We start from the raw sequence: 15,523 nt of genomic DNA on the forward strand, positions 1-15,523 counted from the left end.
CAAACACCAGCTGTGACAATAACTCCACACAAACTCCTCCTGTTTATTTATCTTTCATAAGCATACAACTCAACTGTTACAACCCTTTAAATGCGACAGTATTGAGTGAGGGTGGGTGGGTGTTTGCTTCGATGCTGAAGGGAAGAAGAGGCAGAGCAGACTGGCTCTGCTCCCTCTAATGGAGCACTTTTCTCTACCCCTCCCCTCTCTGCTGCTGCTTCAAGGCTGCTGCTAGGATGGCTGGGACTTGTAGTCCCTGTTCTCCCTCACAATGTCCTTTTCAGTGCTCCTGGACCCCGCGGCAGCAATGGCCCCTTTGCTGACTCTCAGGTGCTCTTCCCATGCCTGTCTGCCTGTCCTTGTCTTTAATCCTGCCTCCCTCCCTCCCTCCACAGGGTTCTATGCTACAAAATCTCTCTCTCACCCCTCCCTCCTCCATGGCCAGAAAGCTTTTTGGGGGAGGGAGGGTTGCTAGCTCTGGGTTGAAAAATACCTGGAAGCTTTGCAATTGGGTCTGCAAGTCAGCAGGATTTTGGGTGGCCAGGGACATCACTGATCCTCTGGAGTTCCCTCTTCAGAGTACCCAATTTTGTTATCTCAAACCTGGCTCTTGAGATTAGAATCCGCTACTACAGCATGGTGGATCTCAAGACTGAGTGGCGAGTGGGGGGAGGAGAATGTCAAAATCATGATTTATGGTTTTGCCATTTATCCAGCACCCAGGAAGGTCACAGTGCAGATATATATGCTAGCACCTGCTGTATTCCTGGGTACAACAGGCTTTGCCTCTAGTGTATACATGAAGTACAATGTTTATGCACTTAATGGCTGTAGAATAATCTGTTCTGGGTGTTCAGATAACAACTTTTTAGTATTTATTCATTCAAGTGCCTTCCAATTGCCTACTTATCACCCTTTAGCCAATCATGTATGTTCCTTTATGTGTTGCGCACAATGCTATTTCAGTGTATTACTCTCAGAGCACTATATTCCCGAAGCCAAAGGTATACGCTGACTCAATCCTGAGTCAAACCAGGGATTCATAATAGGATTTCAATGTAATACAATGCCATATCATAATCAGAAAGCCAGGCCCCATGAGAAATTGTCATATCTTCATCAAGATCTTGTCTTATGATTCCATAAAATCTCCCCAAACACAAACTGAAATGAACTACCTGTTCTAGGCAAAGCATAACAGATTTGAATGGACTGTATTTTCTTTTTTTTTCCCCTTTGATGTGAGAAAAAAATTAAAACATTTTATTGAACACCAAAAGTCAATTGTATCACTGTGTCTACTGGATAAATTGAACCTATAGAATACGCTTCCTGTGGAAACCTTCTTCCCCATGTGAGAGAGCCCTGTCTGTTGCACAGCCTTAAGATGGGCCACATAAAATTTCAAGGCCTGGCATGCATGTCGTTTTTGCCATTCTCATTATTTGGGAATGATTTGGATAATGATAGCAAAATTCCAAGGGATGCCAGGCTCCAGGCAGGACCAGGAGATGCCCTGGGGTTATAGCTCATCTCCAAACTAAAGAGATCAGTTCCCTTGCAGAAAATGGCTTCTTTGGAGGGTGGACTCCATAGGATTATAGAAGAAGAAGAGTTGATTCTTATATGCCTCTTTTCTCTACCTGAAGGAGTCTAAAAGTGGCTTACAATCACCTTCCCTTTCCTCTCCCCACAACAGACACCCTGTGAGGTTGGTGAGGCTGAGAGGGCCCTGATATTACTGCTCAGTCAGAACAGCTTTATCAGTGCTGTGGCGAGCCCAAGGTCATCAAGCTGGCTACATGTGGGGGAGCATGGTATCAAATTGAGCTCACCAGATTAGAAGTCCACACTCCTTACCACTACACCAAACTGGCTCCACTGAATCACCTCTCCACCACAATTCCCACCCACTCACAGCTCCATCCTCAAGGTCTAGAACTGGTGACCTTAAAAATATCAGCTCCTGAAACCTATGAAAGGCCAAGCTGATTTTAGGAATAAAGGAGATTTAGAGAATGGAAGTCTTGCTCTGTCCTTGTGGCCATTTAGTATGGTTTTGAAATTGCCAGGAATTGAGCTTGTCCACTGACAAGCTGAAGAGTAATTGCTGGCACCACACTTCCCACTCATACATTGCTTGGCAATATGATGTTTGATGGGCTGAAGGCTCCATCTCCTCCCTCTGTTAGTATAATATAGGATGCAGGATGTACATAAAACCAAGTTTTATTGGCACTTTAGAGGTATTAGTGTCACATTATGCTTAAAAACATTGATACATAAACAATGGCTGGAGTCTTTTCTACTTTCATTAGTATTAAGGACCATGTAATTTGAGAGGGCAACAGAAGAATCTCATTATATAGGTTTAGAGTTAATGCTGAACAACAGAAATAAATATCACATAGAGTGTTCAGTGCACACATAAAACATAGAAGGTTAATTGAACACTGTACCAGGCAGTTCCATCCAAAATCTGTTATATGTAATGGCTTCATAGTTACACAATTGGCTTTATCTGTTTATTAAGTTCTATAGGATTTATTTTTATGCTTTGCAAAGAGAAAATGTTGCAATGAGCTCTAAGTGCAGGAATATAGCAAGCACAAATTATATATAAATGAAATAGAAATTAATCTTACTTTAACCAATTCTTTTAATTCTACAGAAATTATAAGAACAAAGAATACTTGTTCTTTGTTCAGTGGCCCAACTATGGAAGAGGACCAGCTGTTTGGTGGGAGAACCTCTGGGTTTACATGTCTCCCCTGCAGACCCCTCTAACGCTGCAGACAGTGGGCTCTCTGAAGACTCAGAAGGCTCTGTGAGGGAGAAAGACCCTGCCAAACACCTGATATTTGGCAGAGCCTTTAAATGTCTTTCCCCACAGAACCCTCTGAAACTGCAGAGAGCCCACGGCTTCAGAGGAGACTCCTGGGGAGAAAGACCTGCCAAACACACCTCCCCCCAGCACAGAGTCCAAAAGACAGCTTTTTTCAGGCTCTGCACTGGGGGGGGGGGACACACTGGAGGGAAGGTATTTAAATGGTCTCCCAGAACAGAGAACCTAGCTCCATTTAAACACCTTTAACTCAGAGTATCCCCCCCCTCAGTGCTGAGCCCAACAAACAGCTGAGGATCTGGGCTCTCCTGGGCTCTGTGCTGGGTGTGAGATCTACTTGGTTCTATGCTAGGGGGAGGTCTCTTTGGCAGGTCTTTTCCCCCAGCAACCCCCTCTGAAACTATGGACTCTCTGCATATAAGAATCAGAATTAAAACTCGTAAGAGTAAGATTGTTCACCTGTTCTTCCTGCTCAGCATAGCGATGGAAATCTATTTGCTGGGTCATTCTCCCCAGCAGACAGCTTCATGGGGGTCATTTAAAGACCCCAGCAAATAGCTGATCCTCAACAGGGTCTTTTACCCTCACAGACCCTTCTGAGTCTGCAAAAAGCCTGCTGTCAAAAGCTTTAAAGGGTCTGCAGTGGAAACGCAGAACCCTGCCAAACTACTGATTCTCTTCCACAAATGGGACAATGGAGAAATCCAATATGTCTTCTCTTATGTTCTTAGAATTTCTGTGGGATCTTTCTCCCTTGCAGTTACGAGACTTTAGTATATATTACAAAAAATCTTTTTTACAAACATAGAAATAACAAAGCACACTGTATTTACCATGGAGACCAACATAAGTTTTCAACAGTCAAAGCTCCCTTTGCCAGCTATGACTCTTGAAAGCTGATACCCTGAAAAATTTGTTGGTCTCTAAGATGCAACTGGACTCATATTTAGCTGTTGTTCTATATGCCAACTACCCTCTTAAACTGTAATTACCATGCTAAATCATTTCAATACATTATTTACAACTACAGTAATCACATTTTACAATCCCATGTCAATGAATAAAGCCATGTCAGGAACTACAATGCATTATGGGCCCTATAATTCCTACATTTTCAGCAAGCTAGATTTTTCTAGGTTTATCTCATGTCTGGTGCTTTTGAAGTGCTGGGTGTTTAGTAAGCTGAAAGGCTTGCAGAAGAAGGATACTGCCCCCAGGTGAATCCCCATGGTCCTAACTGACAGGCCCCATCTCCTTAAATGCCCTAAGTAATGCAAGACCACAGCCTCTGAGGCTGGGCCCAACATGACCCAAAGAAACAGCAAAGGATAAACACTCCAAAGCTGCATGACAATAAGACCAATGAATAGAAATGAAAATGGACCCCAAAATCCCTGAGGCACTGCCAAGTGTCCACAGTTCCTCTGGGAAGTCATCTGGATGTTTGTTTGCCCCAGGAGCCCATTTATGAAACTGCTTATCCTGAAACCAAGACAATGCAGCCATAATGTCATTACTGTTCCTGCAATGTAGTATGCTGAGAAGGAAGTGTTAACACGATCTTACAGGCCAGGCACATGACCCACTCAGAGCATGGAATCTGTCTATTGATGATTCTAACCATGAGTTGTTCTGGATAATGTCCTCTATAATACAATTGTTGCAACAATAGGAAAGTGCTCTAAAAAGATAAGGTCCATTAAGATATTGGTGACAACACAATGTGGTGACCAAAGCTTAGAGCAAAGTGTATCTCAATCTCCAAACTGTGAGATGCATTGGTGTGGTTTTGAAGAGAACCTCTGGGTTCAACAGAGTTTGCCATATGGAGATATCATATGCTTAGGCTTGCATCACTTCAGGGAGACAAGCAAACTACAACGATTTAAATGAATAATTCTTTTTTTAACATATTTTTCTTTTTTAACTGTGAGATTATATTCCCCTGAAGAACATTAATTTGTGCATGTCTGCAATCCTGCAAACAATCAGTTTGCTAAAACTCCATTCAGATTTAAGAAGCCCGACTTAAATTCCATTATTCAGCATCACAGCCACCAAGCCAACAGAGCTCATTTTAAGACAGTGATACTCAGTAGCTTGGAAGCTACAAGGGGCTCTTTAACATGCTGTATGTGGCTCTTCTATTGGTCCCTAATGTGTCACCCGCCCCATATTTCTGGAAAGTGGGCAAGGCCTTTGCACCATGGACTTGTGGTCAGCAGCTGGTCCCTAGCCTCAGAGGAACATGTAAGCTGTACGTCTCCCTAAGGTACAGACATTATTCCACGAATGAAAGTAAATGTAGTTCTTTGGGCTCATGGTAATCCCAAATGTGGCTTTCTGTGACCTGTTAAGTACGACCATTTTAAAATGACTTAATTTATCATGCCAATAATATGCTATTGCCATCTTTAAAGATTAACACTGTGATCCTAAACAGTTACACCCTTCTAAACCCAATGACTTCAGTAGATTTAGATGGGTATATCTGTTTAAGATTGCACTGTTACTCTTTAAAGATGGTAATAGTGTGCTGATAAATTAAATTCATCTTTAAAAAGGCAGCATACAAGCATAAAATCAGTCATAGGGATGCAGATAACTTTGCAGGGGTCTGTGTTTGCTAGCTGAACATGCCATTTTAATTGCCGCAATCAGATGCAAGCCAACACCCAGATCTCTTTCCTTCAGGACCACACATCTCAATCAGCTACCAAACAGGCTTGTGACTGCCCTCTCATTTCTCACTTCACAAACTGTCAGCCGCATCCCTCCTGGAATACTGCAACATTTCCCAAGGCTGGAGTTTAGAATTAAACTCTCAGACAATGATTCCCAGTGACTCTGGGGAAGGGAAAATTAAAAGCCTCATCTCCAGGGGAAATACTAAGGTCACAAAACAAATAGCCAAATACTGTGATATAGCATGCAAATAATGACAAAACTGTTATACTGGAAATTTGCCTCAGGTAATCTTGGCATGTTTTTATACTTCTATGTTTTAAATTTTTGATTTTGTGTTTTTATTGTGAGACATTTGTATACTACCATGTTTTGTTGGATTATGGTTTTATAAATGGTGTGAGTTTTGTTGCTGGCTAGAAGCTGTATTTTAATAAATCATCAAACTCTAAGACAATTTGGGGCACAGCTGATCAGGAATATCATCCTCTCATCCTTGCAGGGACCTAGTGAAATTTCAGGATCAGGTGAATCTCATCTAGTTGGGGCACCAGCTGAGAGGCAATTTCTGATCCTTCCTTCCATGAGTCCCAGCAAGGCTGTGACGTAGCAAGAGGTTTCCTCTTTATGTGGAACAAGCAGCTAAATAGGCAATGGACTGGCTCCCTGATCATGAATGGCAACTGGAACATTAGCTGAATGTGCAGGAAAACAGACACTCATGCTCGTTCACATAAAATCAAACAATAGATTGGACACTGTGTATGAACAATGACTAAGAAATTAAAACAAACTTTTACAACTCTCCTGTGAAAGTGTTTATCTTTTTTCCTAGCCATAAACTACAAGAACAGTGACACTTTCCCCTGATAAACTTCCACCTGTGTCATAGCATGATTTCACTGATCACTGAGCAGCACCAGAACACAGCATAATTCCCACCCTCAAAGGAGATTATTGTATTGTATTAATCTTATGGTTAAAGCCATCACTGTTTGTTGGATGAGCACATTTTAAGTGAGCATACTCTTAGATCTCTTAGATCATAAGAGCCTCTTAGATCACTCTTAGATCATAAGAGCCTCTTGTGGCGCAGAGTGGTAAGGCAGCTGTCTGAAAGCTTTGCCCATGAGGCTGGGAGTTCAATCCCAGCAGCCGGCTTAAAGTTGACTCAGCCTTCCATCCTTCCGAGGTCGGTAAAATGAGTACCCAGCTTGCTGGGGGGTAAACGGTAATGACTAGGGAAGGCACTGGCAAACCACCCCGTATTGAGTCTGCCATGAAAACGCTAGAGGGCGTCACCCCAAGGGTCAGACATGACTCGGTGCTTGCACAGGGGATACCTTTACCTTTACCTTTTACTCTTAGATCTTAACTTATCATAAAACCAAATACAGTGGAAAGGTCAAAAAACATACAACGCATGATCCAGGCAATGTTAAAGACTTTTAAATTCCAGCATTTTCAGTGGAAGAGCAATCACATGCTAAAACATTTTTCAATTAAATCCATAAAATTTAAAACGATATCCAACACTGACTGGATTATACCTTTACTAAACATAGGCAATGCTGTTTAAATAGTATGCAATTTAGGCATTTTTAGTTTAAAATTCATTCTGTGATTTGTCTCAATCATTTAAGTAGTCATTTAAACTTTTGTATATATTTAAGATAGAAAATGAAAATATACCAGGTTCTATATAACCGATATGCTCATAGAATGGGCTACCTAAACAGCAAAAAGAAAAAGAGAAGTCATTGAGATAGCACAGCAAGTGGTATTTTGCAATTAACAATTATGAATCTTTAAACAAGTGATGTCCTAAGTTCTAAATGAAATATACTTTTATATTTAATAATAATATATAGAAAATGCCTGTATTTGCTTTCCATTCAGAATGTGACCAACTCAGAATACATCCACTTAGAATATATCCTGTGCCTTTGGAATATACAAAATGTAATAATATCCTTAAAAACAGAATTCATTCTTCTTAAATAAATTTATACCAATGAGTTTTTATTGCAATAACCTGCACTTCAGCATTTTTGCAAGGAAAAAAAGCTTCTGAACTGTCAGACAGAAAGATAACAGTCTGAATAGCACCACTCTATTCATTATTACAGAGCCTCTTGTGGCGCAGAGTGGTAAGGCAGCGATATGCTGTCTGAAGCTGTCTGCCCATGAGGTTGGGAGTTCGATCCCAGCAGCCGGCTCAAGGTTGACTCAGCCTTCCATCCTTCCGAGGTCGGTAAAATGAGTACCCAGCTTGCTTGCTGGGGGGTAAACGGTAATGACTGGGGAAGGCACTGGCAAACCACCCCGTATTGAGTCTGCCATGAAAACGCTAGAGGGCGTCACCCCAAGGGTCAGACATGACTCGGTGCTTGCACAGGGGATACCTTTACCTTTACCTTTATTCATTATTAATTTTTTTACTTCAAGTCACATATTTTTTTATCTAGGACACATTGTCCAAACAGAGGGGGACCAAGGAGGGCCATCTGATCTAGGCCTCAATGTTGTTGTTGTTAGTTGTGAAGTCATTTCCGACCCATCACGACCCCATGGACAATGATCCTCCAGGCCTTCCTGTCCTCTACCATTCCCCGGAGTCCATTTAAGTTTGCACCTACTGCTTCACTGACTCCATCCAGCCACCTCATTCTCTGTCGTCCATTTCTTCTTTTGCCCTCAATCGCTCCCAGCATTAGGCTCTTTTCCTTCTCATGAGATGGCCAAAGTATCTGAGTTTCATCTTCAGGATCTAACCTTCTAAGAAGCACTCAGGGCTGATCTCCTCTAGGACTGACCTGTTTGTTTGCCTTGCAGTCCAAGGGACTCGCAAGAGTCTTTTCCAGCACCAGAGTTCAAAAGCCTAAATTCTTTGACGCTCTGCCTTCCTTATGGTCCAACTTTCACAGCCATACATTGCAACTGGACCATAGCCTTGACTAGACGCACTTGTGTTGGCAGGGTGATGTCTCTGCTTTTTTGGATGCTGTCTAGATTTGCCATAGCTTTCCTCCACAGGACCAAGCGTCTTTTAATTTCTTTGCTGCAGTCCCCATCTGCAGTGATCTTGGAGCCCAGGAAAATAACATCTAAAAGCCTCAATATCTAAATTTAAATGCTTATTAATATTTTGGCATTTGATAATTTTCATAATACATAATACTCAGTCTTGGGAGAAGTTGTTTAGTTTTCCTGTTAATTTTTATTTTTATTGTGGGCAAGGACCTCAAAAACTGGCCATAACTTAAAACATGTCTTGACTTCTGAGAGGCCCTTCCATCAATCAAGAAATAGTCTGTGAGCAATGATTTTTTAAATAAATCTACAGGAACTACTGTACCTGTCTTAAAATATTGATATAATTGGAAAAGATTGGCCCTACCTTCATGCGTTTAACTGGGGGAATAATAATTTAAAATTTCTCTGCACTTTTCTCAGTGGATGTAAGGTACATATGTAGTATCATGCTTCAATTGTCTACTTACTGTTTTACTACCAAAATGCCTATTATTGTGGTTTACATAGAAGGCCCATATACTTTCAGGTACCTGTTAGGAAGACTTGTGAGCTTGTTTGTGGTGCCTGCCTGTAAAGTCTGTTAAGTTCTGCTCTGTGGAGGAAGACTTCTATGAGCTTTCTTGTGAGGCTCTGTGGTGCCTACCTGTAAGTTCTATCCCACCTGGCCTTGGGAAAGGGCTTGACCTTACCAGCTTTTTGGGAAAATATCAGTCCAAGATCCCCTCTGTGTCTACCTTGAAAAACTACTGGAGCTTTCTTAAAAGATTTAGTGGTGCTTTTAGGGTTGCCAGGTCTATTCGCACATCCAGTGGGGGTAATGAGGCACCTTCCAGGAGTGGGGAGGAATGACCTGACATGCTGACATCACCTGGAAGTGACACTGGTACATCAGGATATACTCTGGCTTTTGGGGCAAATATCTATGGTAAAATCAGTTTCTAACCATAGAGTTTTGCCCAAAAAATAGAGCATCATTTCCCCCAAAAAGCCAATGTCACTTCTGGGTGGTATTAACACTTCACATTAATCTGTGACATTCTTTCAGTCTGGGAGGTGTTTTGCGAAGTTTGGGAGGCTGAGGTACATCTGGGAAGCAGGGATTTCCACCCATTCCAGGGGGGACCTGGGAACGCTAAGCACTTTCCTGGAAGTTCATTTCCACCTTTGTTTGTAAAAGGTTGTGGACCTGCAGGCCTTTTTAGAAAGTGGCAGCCCAGACCAATTGCTGAACCAGGGGGACAGAGGACCTTGTTCATTGGGTACAAAGTGGAATATATACCACTAGTCATAAAGCCTTGTATTACTTACTGTAATACAACAGGTGCTAGCTCATGGTTTGGTGTGGGTTTAGAACCTCACTTGGAAGCTGGCAACCCTAAGAAGTGGTCTCTCTATGCACAGCAGTCCTGACCCAAGTCAAGTTCATGCACACCTAGGAAATGCAGAATTCCAGAATATGAACCTACACCTATCTGACACCTTACCTCCTCTCTGCAATGTTTTCGTGACCTGAAATATACCAGGAGGTGCTATCTAGCTGGTTGGGTGGCTGCAGAGGGATTATTCCCTTTTGAGGACCCACTTCCAAACCTCCAAAAATATTTCCAACCCAGGGGTAGCCAACCTCCAGGTGGGGCTTGGAGTTCTCCCAGAATTACTGCTCCTCTCCATACTATAAAGATCAGCTCCCCAGGCAAAAATGGCTGCTTTGGAGGGGGGACTCTGTAGCATTGTACCCCACTGAGGTTTAGTGATGCTAGCCTCCAGGAGGGATCTGAGGATCCCCCGAAAGTATAGCTCATCTCCAGGCAGTTAGGCAGAAGGGAAAGCTCTCCCCTCTCACATGCACCCCTTCAAAAGGGATGCATGTGGCCACAGAAACCCCTCAGTTAGCACAGTCCGTTAGCTTCATTGGTGATGTCTGCCCTTCTGAATCCTGAGCCCTACTGCTGGCAACTGCAGTTCTGGTTGTTGTCTGCAAGGCCTACTCATTGCCTAATAAAAGTGCAGATTGTATAGCCTGTTTCTTCTGTGACATAAATTCAAATTAACCACGTTCATGCCATCTACCCCGGAGCATAGTTCCTTTAGTTAAAAATTTCTACCTAGATTATCTGATTTGATAGTATTTGGCACTAAAGTGTGCCAAAGAGACAGAACACAAACAAATATGGCTTTGACACTATCTGTGTCTCCAAAAGTGGTCTAGCCCATCAGAGTTTCCTACTGCTCAGCCAGAAACACTTTAAGCCTATTTGAACTATAGTAAAGTAAATTTCATTAGAAAAAGGTAATGTGAGATGATGATAGAATGTTGCTTAGGAACACAAAGAAGAAACCCAAAGTACTGCTTAGTCTAGACTGGATTACTAGGACAGATGTGCAAATTATCTTCTGGCATTCTAACATGTAGGAGGTGAGTTTCTTCCCCACAGTCTGCATCACTCATATACTACTGGCCCAGAACAGATCAAGGCCATCTGTAAATATTGTTCCTATTTTATCCTCTCACAACCTTTAACAATCTCCCCTTCCCACTTCGAACTTCTTCCAAAGGATAACTTAGTCTTCTCTGGGGACTCTCTACCCAACTACTTCACTAGTTTCTTCAGCGGTGACCATTTAGGTCAGTTTGCTAGATGGAAAGGTAGTTATGTTCTTTCAGTTTCAGCAGACTTCTTTAACCATTTGGCAAATTATGAGGAATGAAGGGAAAGTCTAATCCAACCATTAAGAGCTAGGAGGAGTTATTGACAGGCTGATGTTGAGGAGGCCCCAAGAGGTATCACAAATACATTATGGCATCCTCCAGCACTACAGTATATAATAAAATTAGGGTTGCCAAGTCTGGCTTGGGAAATTCCTTGGAGGTTTGGGGGTAGTGCCTGGGATGGATGGAGGGAGCTCAGTGGGGGAGAGATGCCACAGGATCAGCCTCCAGAGCTGACATTTCTTCCAGGGAACTCATCTCTATAGTGTGAAGTTCAGTTATAAATCCAAGAATATTCATGGAAGTTGGCAACCTGAAGTATATTATAGTAAAATGTATGTTGTCTTGTTCACCACAAAAGAAATATATATATATACACCTACCTCTCAAATGTCTTACAGTTTACAATTTTGTTATAGTTTTTTTTTAACCGAATGAAATGAAATTGCCATTAAGAATCACTGCAGCAAACTAAAAGCACATGTATATCAAATAAACTGTGCTCTCATAAATTGAAAATAACTAATTACAGGACAGCCAAATAGAGTCCTTACATTCTAAGGAATCAATTCATCCTCCCCATGTATAGCTCCATGCACAGAGAAGGCCATAGGGAAGGAATCAACTGCACTCTCACTGGAGCTTTGTGAAGAGAGAATCAAGAAGGGGGGGGGGGATGCTGGCATGTACCTGCTGTGTAACAGTCCAACTGTCCCTCTCCTCTCCAAAGCTTAAGGCTGCAAGTTAAGAAAAGAACTAAATAATATGTTTCAGTGCAGGACAACACTTTGTATCATCTGCACCCAAGAAACATTGGACTGCAGATTGAAGCTGTGTATGCGATACCTCAGCATTCCAGTAAAAAAAAAAATCTGCATTCCAGTAAAAAAAAAAAATCTGTCAACCCACCTACCACCTCCAACCTTCTGTTACTTATGGAGCAAAAGTTAAGCAAGAAAATGCTATATGAAACAATTATGGCCTTCCCCAATCAAAATAAAAACTTTAATTTTTCATTGCTATATGAAGTAGAACAGCAAAAGAATACTTTTATTATGATAGATGTCCAATCACTGGCTTAATGACATGGACCAAAAACAGCCTGTTGACCTTGTTTTGCTCTGAATGGTTTTATCAAATTTGCACGTCCTTCCTTTTTATTTTGGCATTCAAAATTTAATATTTAAAATGTGAAACTTTATCCCCTAACATACTGTAATTTAGGTTCACTAAGAGGATGAATTTCCACACACACACACACACACACACACACACACACACACACACAAAGAAAACCCTCATTGTAACATCATCAAACAACATCATCATCAGTAACATCATCAAACTAAAAAGAAACAATAACTGCAAGTAATTAATGCCACAATGATATTATAGAAAAATTATACTTACTACCTCCAGGATCTTCCATAAAGTATGCTGAAATACTTGCTTCATCTTTTCCATACTGATTCTGAGCCACCAAAGTATAATCTCCATTGTTCACATGAGTAGGATTATCCAACTGAAGGCAACCGTGGTATTCAGTCAGATTGATAACATGTATTTTAGTCCAGATATAGTCCGATTCATTCAGTTTTACCCCATCATGCAACCATGTTAAAGTGGGTTGTGGGTTTCCTCTCACACTGAATGGAATACACCAGTGGTGGTCCGGATATGGCAATTCAAGAAATGTGATATTTGGTGGAACTATATTAAAACAGTAAAAGTAGCATCAGTATCCCATGCATTCATCTCTATGTAAATCAATCAGCATGTTTTAAATAATAAAGTTGATGATAAACTTGTCTTATATTTCATATATCTAATTAATACAGGAATTATCTAGAATAAAAAGATAATTTATGCTTTTATTTATTATTTCCTTTTTTCTGTTTCCCTGTTGCTAACTTGCTAAGTGCTTCCTATCATCTTTATAACAATGTTTATTCTATGTAAACCTACAATACATCTGGCATTTACTTACAGATTCTTTTGAATCTACTCTAATTGTTTAAAATGGAAGTTCACATATACAGAAAACACTCAACTTCTACAGTGATATGCAACAATATTTTCTTAAATATTGCTTGTGCATGAATCCAGAAATATACTGCTTATTGAACATTCTTCCCTTGATCTTCTAGAAGAAACATAATTGTTAACCATAAACTAGGGAACTAAACTAGATCAGAAAGATACATATTTAATAAAAGTCAATAATGCAGTGATAGCACTGATTTCAAATCTCTTCCTTAATAATTTCACATACACACTAAACACAGGAAACACTTTACAAACATCCACGGAAGATCTTTGAGAATCTTTGGGTGCAGTGAAAACTTTAACTGTTAAATGCTATTAAGAAAGAAAGGCAGAGGGGTCTCTTCAATCTATACAAATATGCACAGTAAAAATAATGTGCCCCTTTGGGGACGTATCAGTAGAAAGTTCCCGATGGATAACATTTTGGCTATAATTCCCAAAGTTCCCTATGGATATCATTTGGTTATCATTATCAGCTAAAATTGTACACAAGAGTATTTACATACAGAACACTGTAAGATCAACAGAAACTTGGTCTTCGCCAACACTGTTTTCTGCTACACAAGAAATCAGTGTTCCACTGTCATTGGATGAGACATTCTTTATGGTAAGAGAAGCTGGGTTTTTACTCGTATCACTCTAGAACAAGAATAACAAGAAAGAAATGGGTTAGGAATCATTCTATTGAGCCCTCTCAAACCTTCTGGGCTCACAAAGTAGTTCACACTCATTGGAGGGGAGGAGTAAGACAAATAAAAATCTAACAGATCCAAGAGTTCATAGAGTTCATAGAAGCAACTGGCATAGCAGATCACTCCCTTCTTTCCCCTTCCCCAAGCAGCCTGCAATTTGTCCCAAAAATCTCTGTGAGTATTGGAAAAAATTCACAAGCAAAATGAACCACTGGATGGGGCACTGCATCTCCAAGGACGAAATCAGGAAAAAATCACCTCTTTTCTTCCTCCTCTGCTGATATAAGCCACAAGTAGGAGAAAGAGTCCATTTGTCTTGGTTTTCCATCATTCCACCTTTCATGAGGTCCATTCTCCTGGGATTTTTTTTCCTGCCCGTGATCTGAGCAGCAGCATGGAGAGTTATTGGGGACAGAAGGCATCCAACTGGAGCAGGAGAACTGGGTTCTAGCTGTGGGACAAATTTTAGGCTTTTTGAGAAGGGGGAAGTAGGGAAAGATCTGCTCCACTAATTCTTCCTGTGAAATCTTCCACTGGACAAAACTGTAAAAAATATATATAAATTAAAACCTACAACAGTCCCACCCAACCCTAAAAACTATTAGTTAGAATTTAAACACCTTGGTGAAAAAGGAAAATGTTAACATTCTTCCGAAAATTAGGCTAGGCACCAAACTGGAATTCCATAAATAGGCTGTCACCATAACAGCCCTTAATAATAATCTTTCAGGCAGTATTTTGTACTTTTTGAAACTTCTAAACCCATTCCCGGAGCTGTCCCCATGAACTATATGTTGCAATAATCCAATGTTATATGACCAGAGCACAGATAATTATGACAAAATCATACCAGCTGGGGGAAAAACACAACTGATACACCAGCCTAATCTGAGCAAAACCACTACGTGCTACGAAGAAGATCCATATGTAACATCTAAATGTACTCTTTAGAGGTAGGGCAACTTCCATTTAGAAGAGATCATCTTTGTATCCCTACAACTCTTTCTCCACCAAGAATGACACTTCCTTGACTGTATGGAGCTTCTACTATTATTCTTCATGCATCCCACTACCATATCCAAACACAAATCTCATGCCTCACCTGATTCATAAGAGAGATACACATGATAATGGCATCACATTCTTAATTTTCAGGTGATCTCTCCCACAGGCTTCATGTAGACACTAAATAGACATCAAACGTCTAGAGTGGACATTCTTAATAGGTCCCCCACATCTGTGGACATTACAAGCTACATTCAGCCTGAATCCCACCAGATGATCCATGAAAGGGAAGCAATTGTACCACTACACCATCTGAAAAACCAGATCCAGTTGGGGACCACTGACATAGGCAAATGATCAAATGTATTGAGACAGCCCCATGGCTGTCAGGAAGCCCTGAACTCTACTGATTAAGGAGTTGCTGGTATAAATGTTGAAATGCTGGATGATTAATAGCCCCACAGAACTCACCTGCAGACCTGAGACCAGCTTTAAAAAAATACC

At 40.9% G+C, this 15,523-nt stretch overlaps 1 protein-coding gene across 8 annotated transcripts in view; it reads right to left on the bottom strand.

Annotated features, from left to right (window-relative positions):
* Nucleotides 1–15,523, bottom strand: part of NTRK2 (neurotrophic receptor tyrosine kinase 2) — a 208,550-nt gene that overhangs the window by 133,848 nt on the left and 59,179 nt on the right. For 4 of the 8 annotated variants that reach the window (XM_077344642.1, XM_077344640.1, XM_077344646.1 and 1 more), the window contains exons 8-10: nt 13,829–13,961; nt 12,687–12,986; nt 7,223–7,261 (exon numbers count right to left, since the gene is read on the bottom strand). In XM_077344642.1, the coding sequence (XP_077200757.1) occupies nt 7,223–7,261; nt 12,687–12,986; nt 13,829–13,961 (472 nt within the window). The remainder of the gene's footprint in view (nt 1–7,222; nt 7,262–12,686; nt 12,987–13,828; nt 13,962–15,523) is intronic. The other 4 variants (XM_077344644.1, XM_077344648.1, XM_077344641.1 and 1 more) reach the window with 3 other exon arrangements.

This window comes from Paroedura picta, chromosome 7 (assembly GCF_049243985.1).
Source record: "Paroedura picta isolate Pp20150507F chromosome 7, Ppicta_v3.0, whole genome shotgun sequence".
NCBI lineage: Eukaryota > Metazoa > Chordata > Lepidosauria > Squamata > Gekkonidae > Paroedura > Paroedura picta.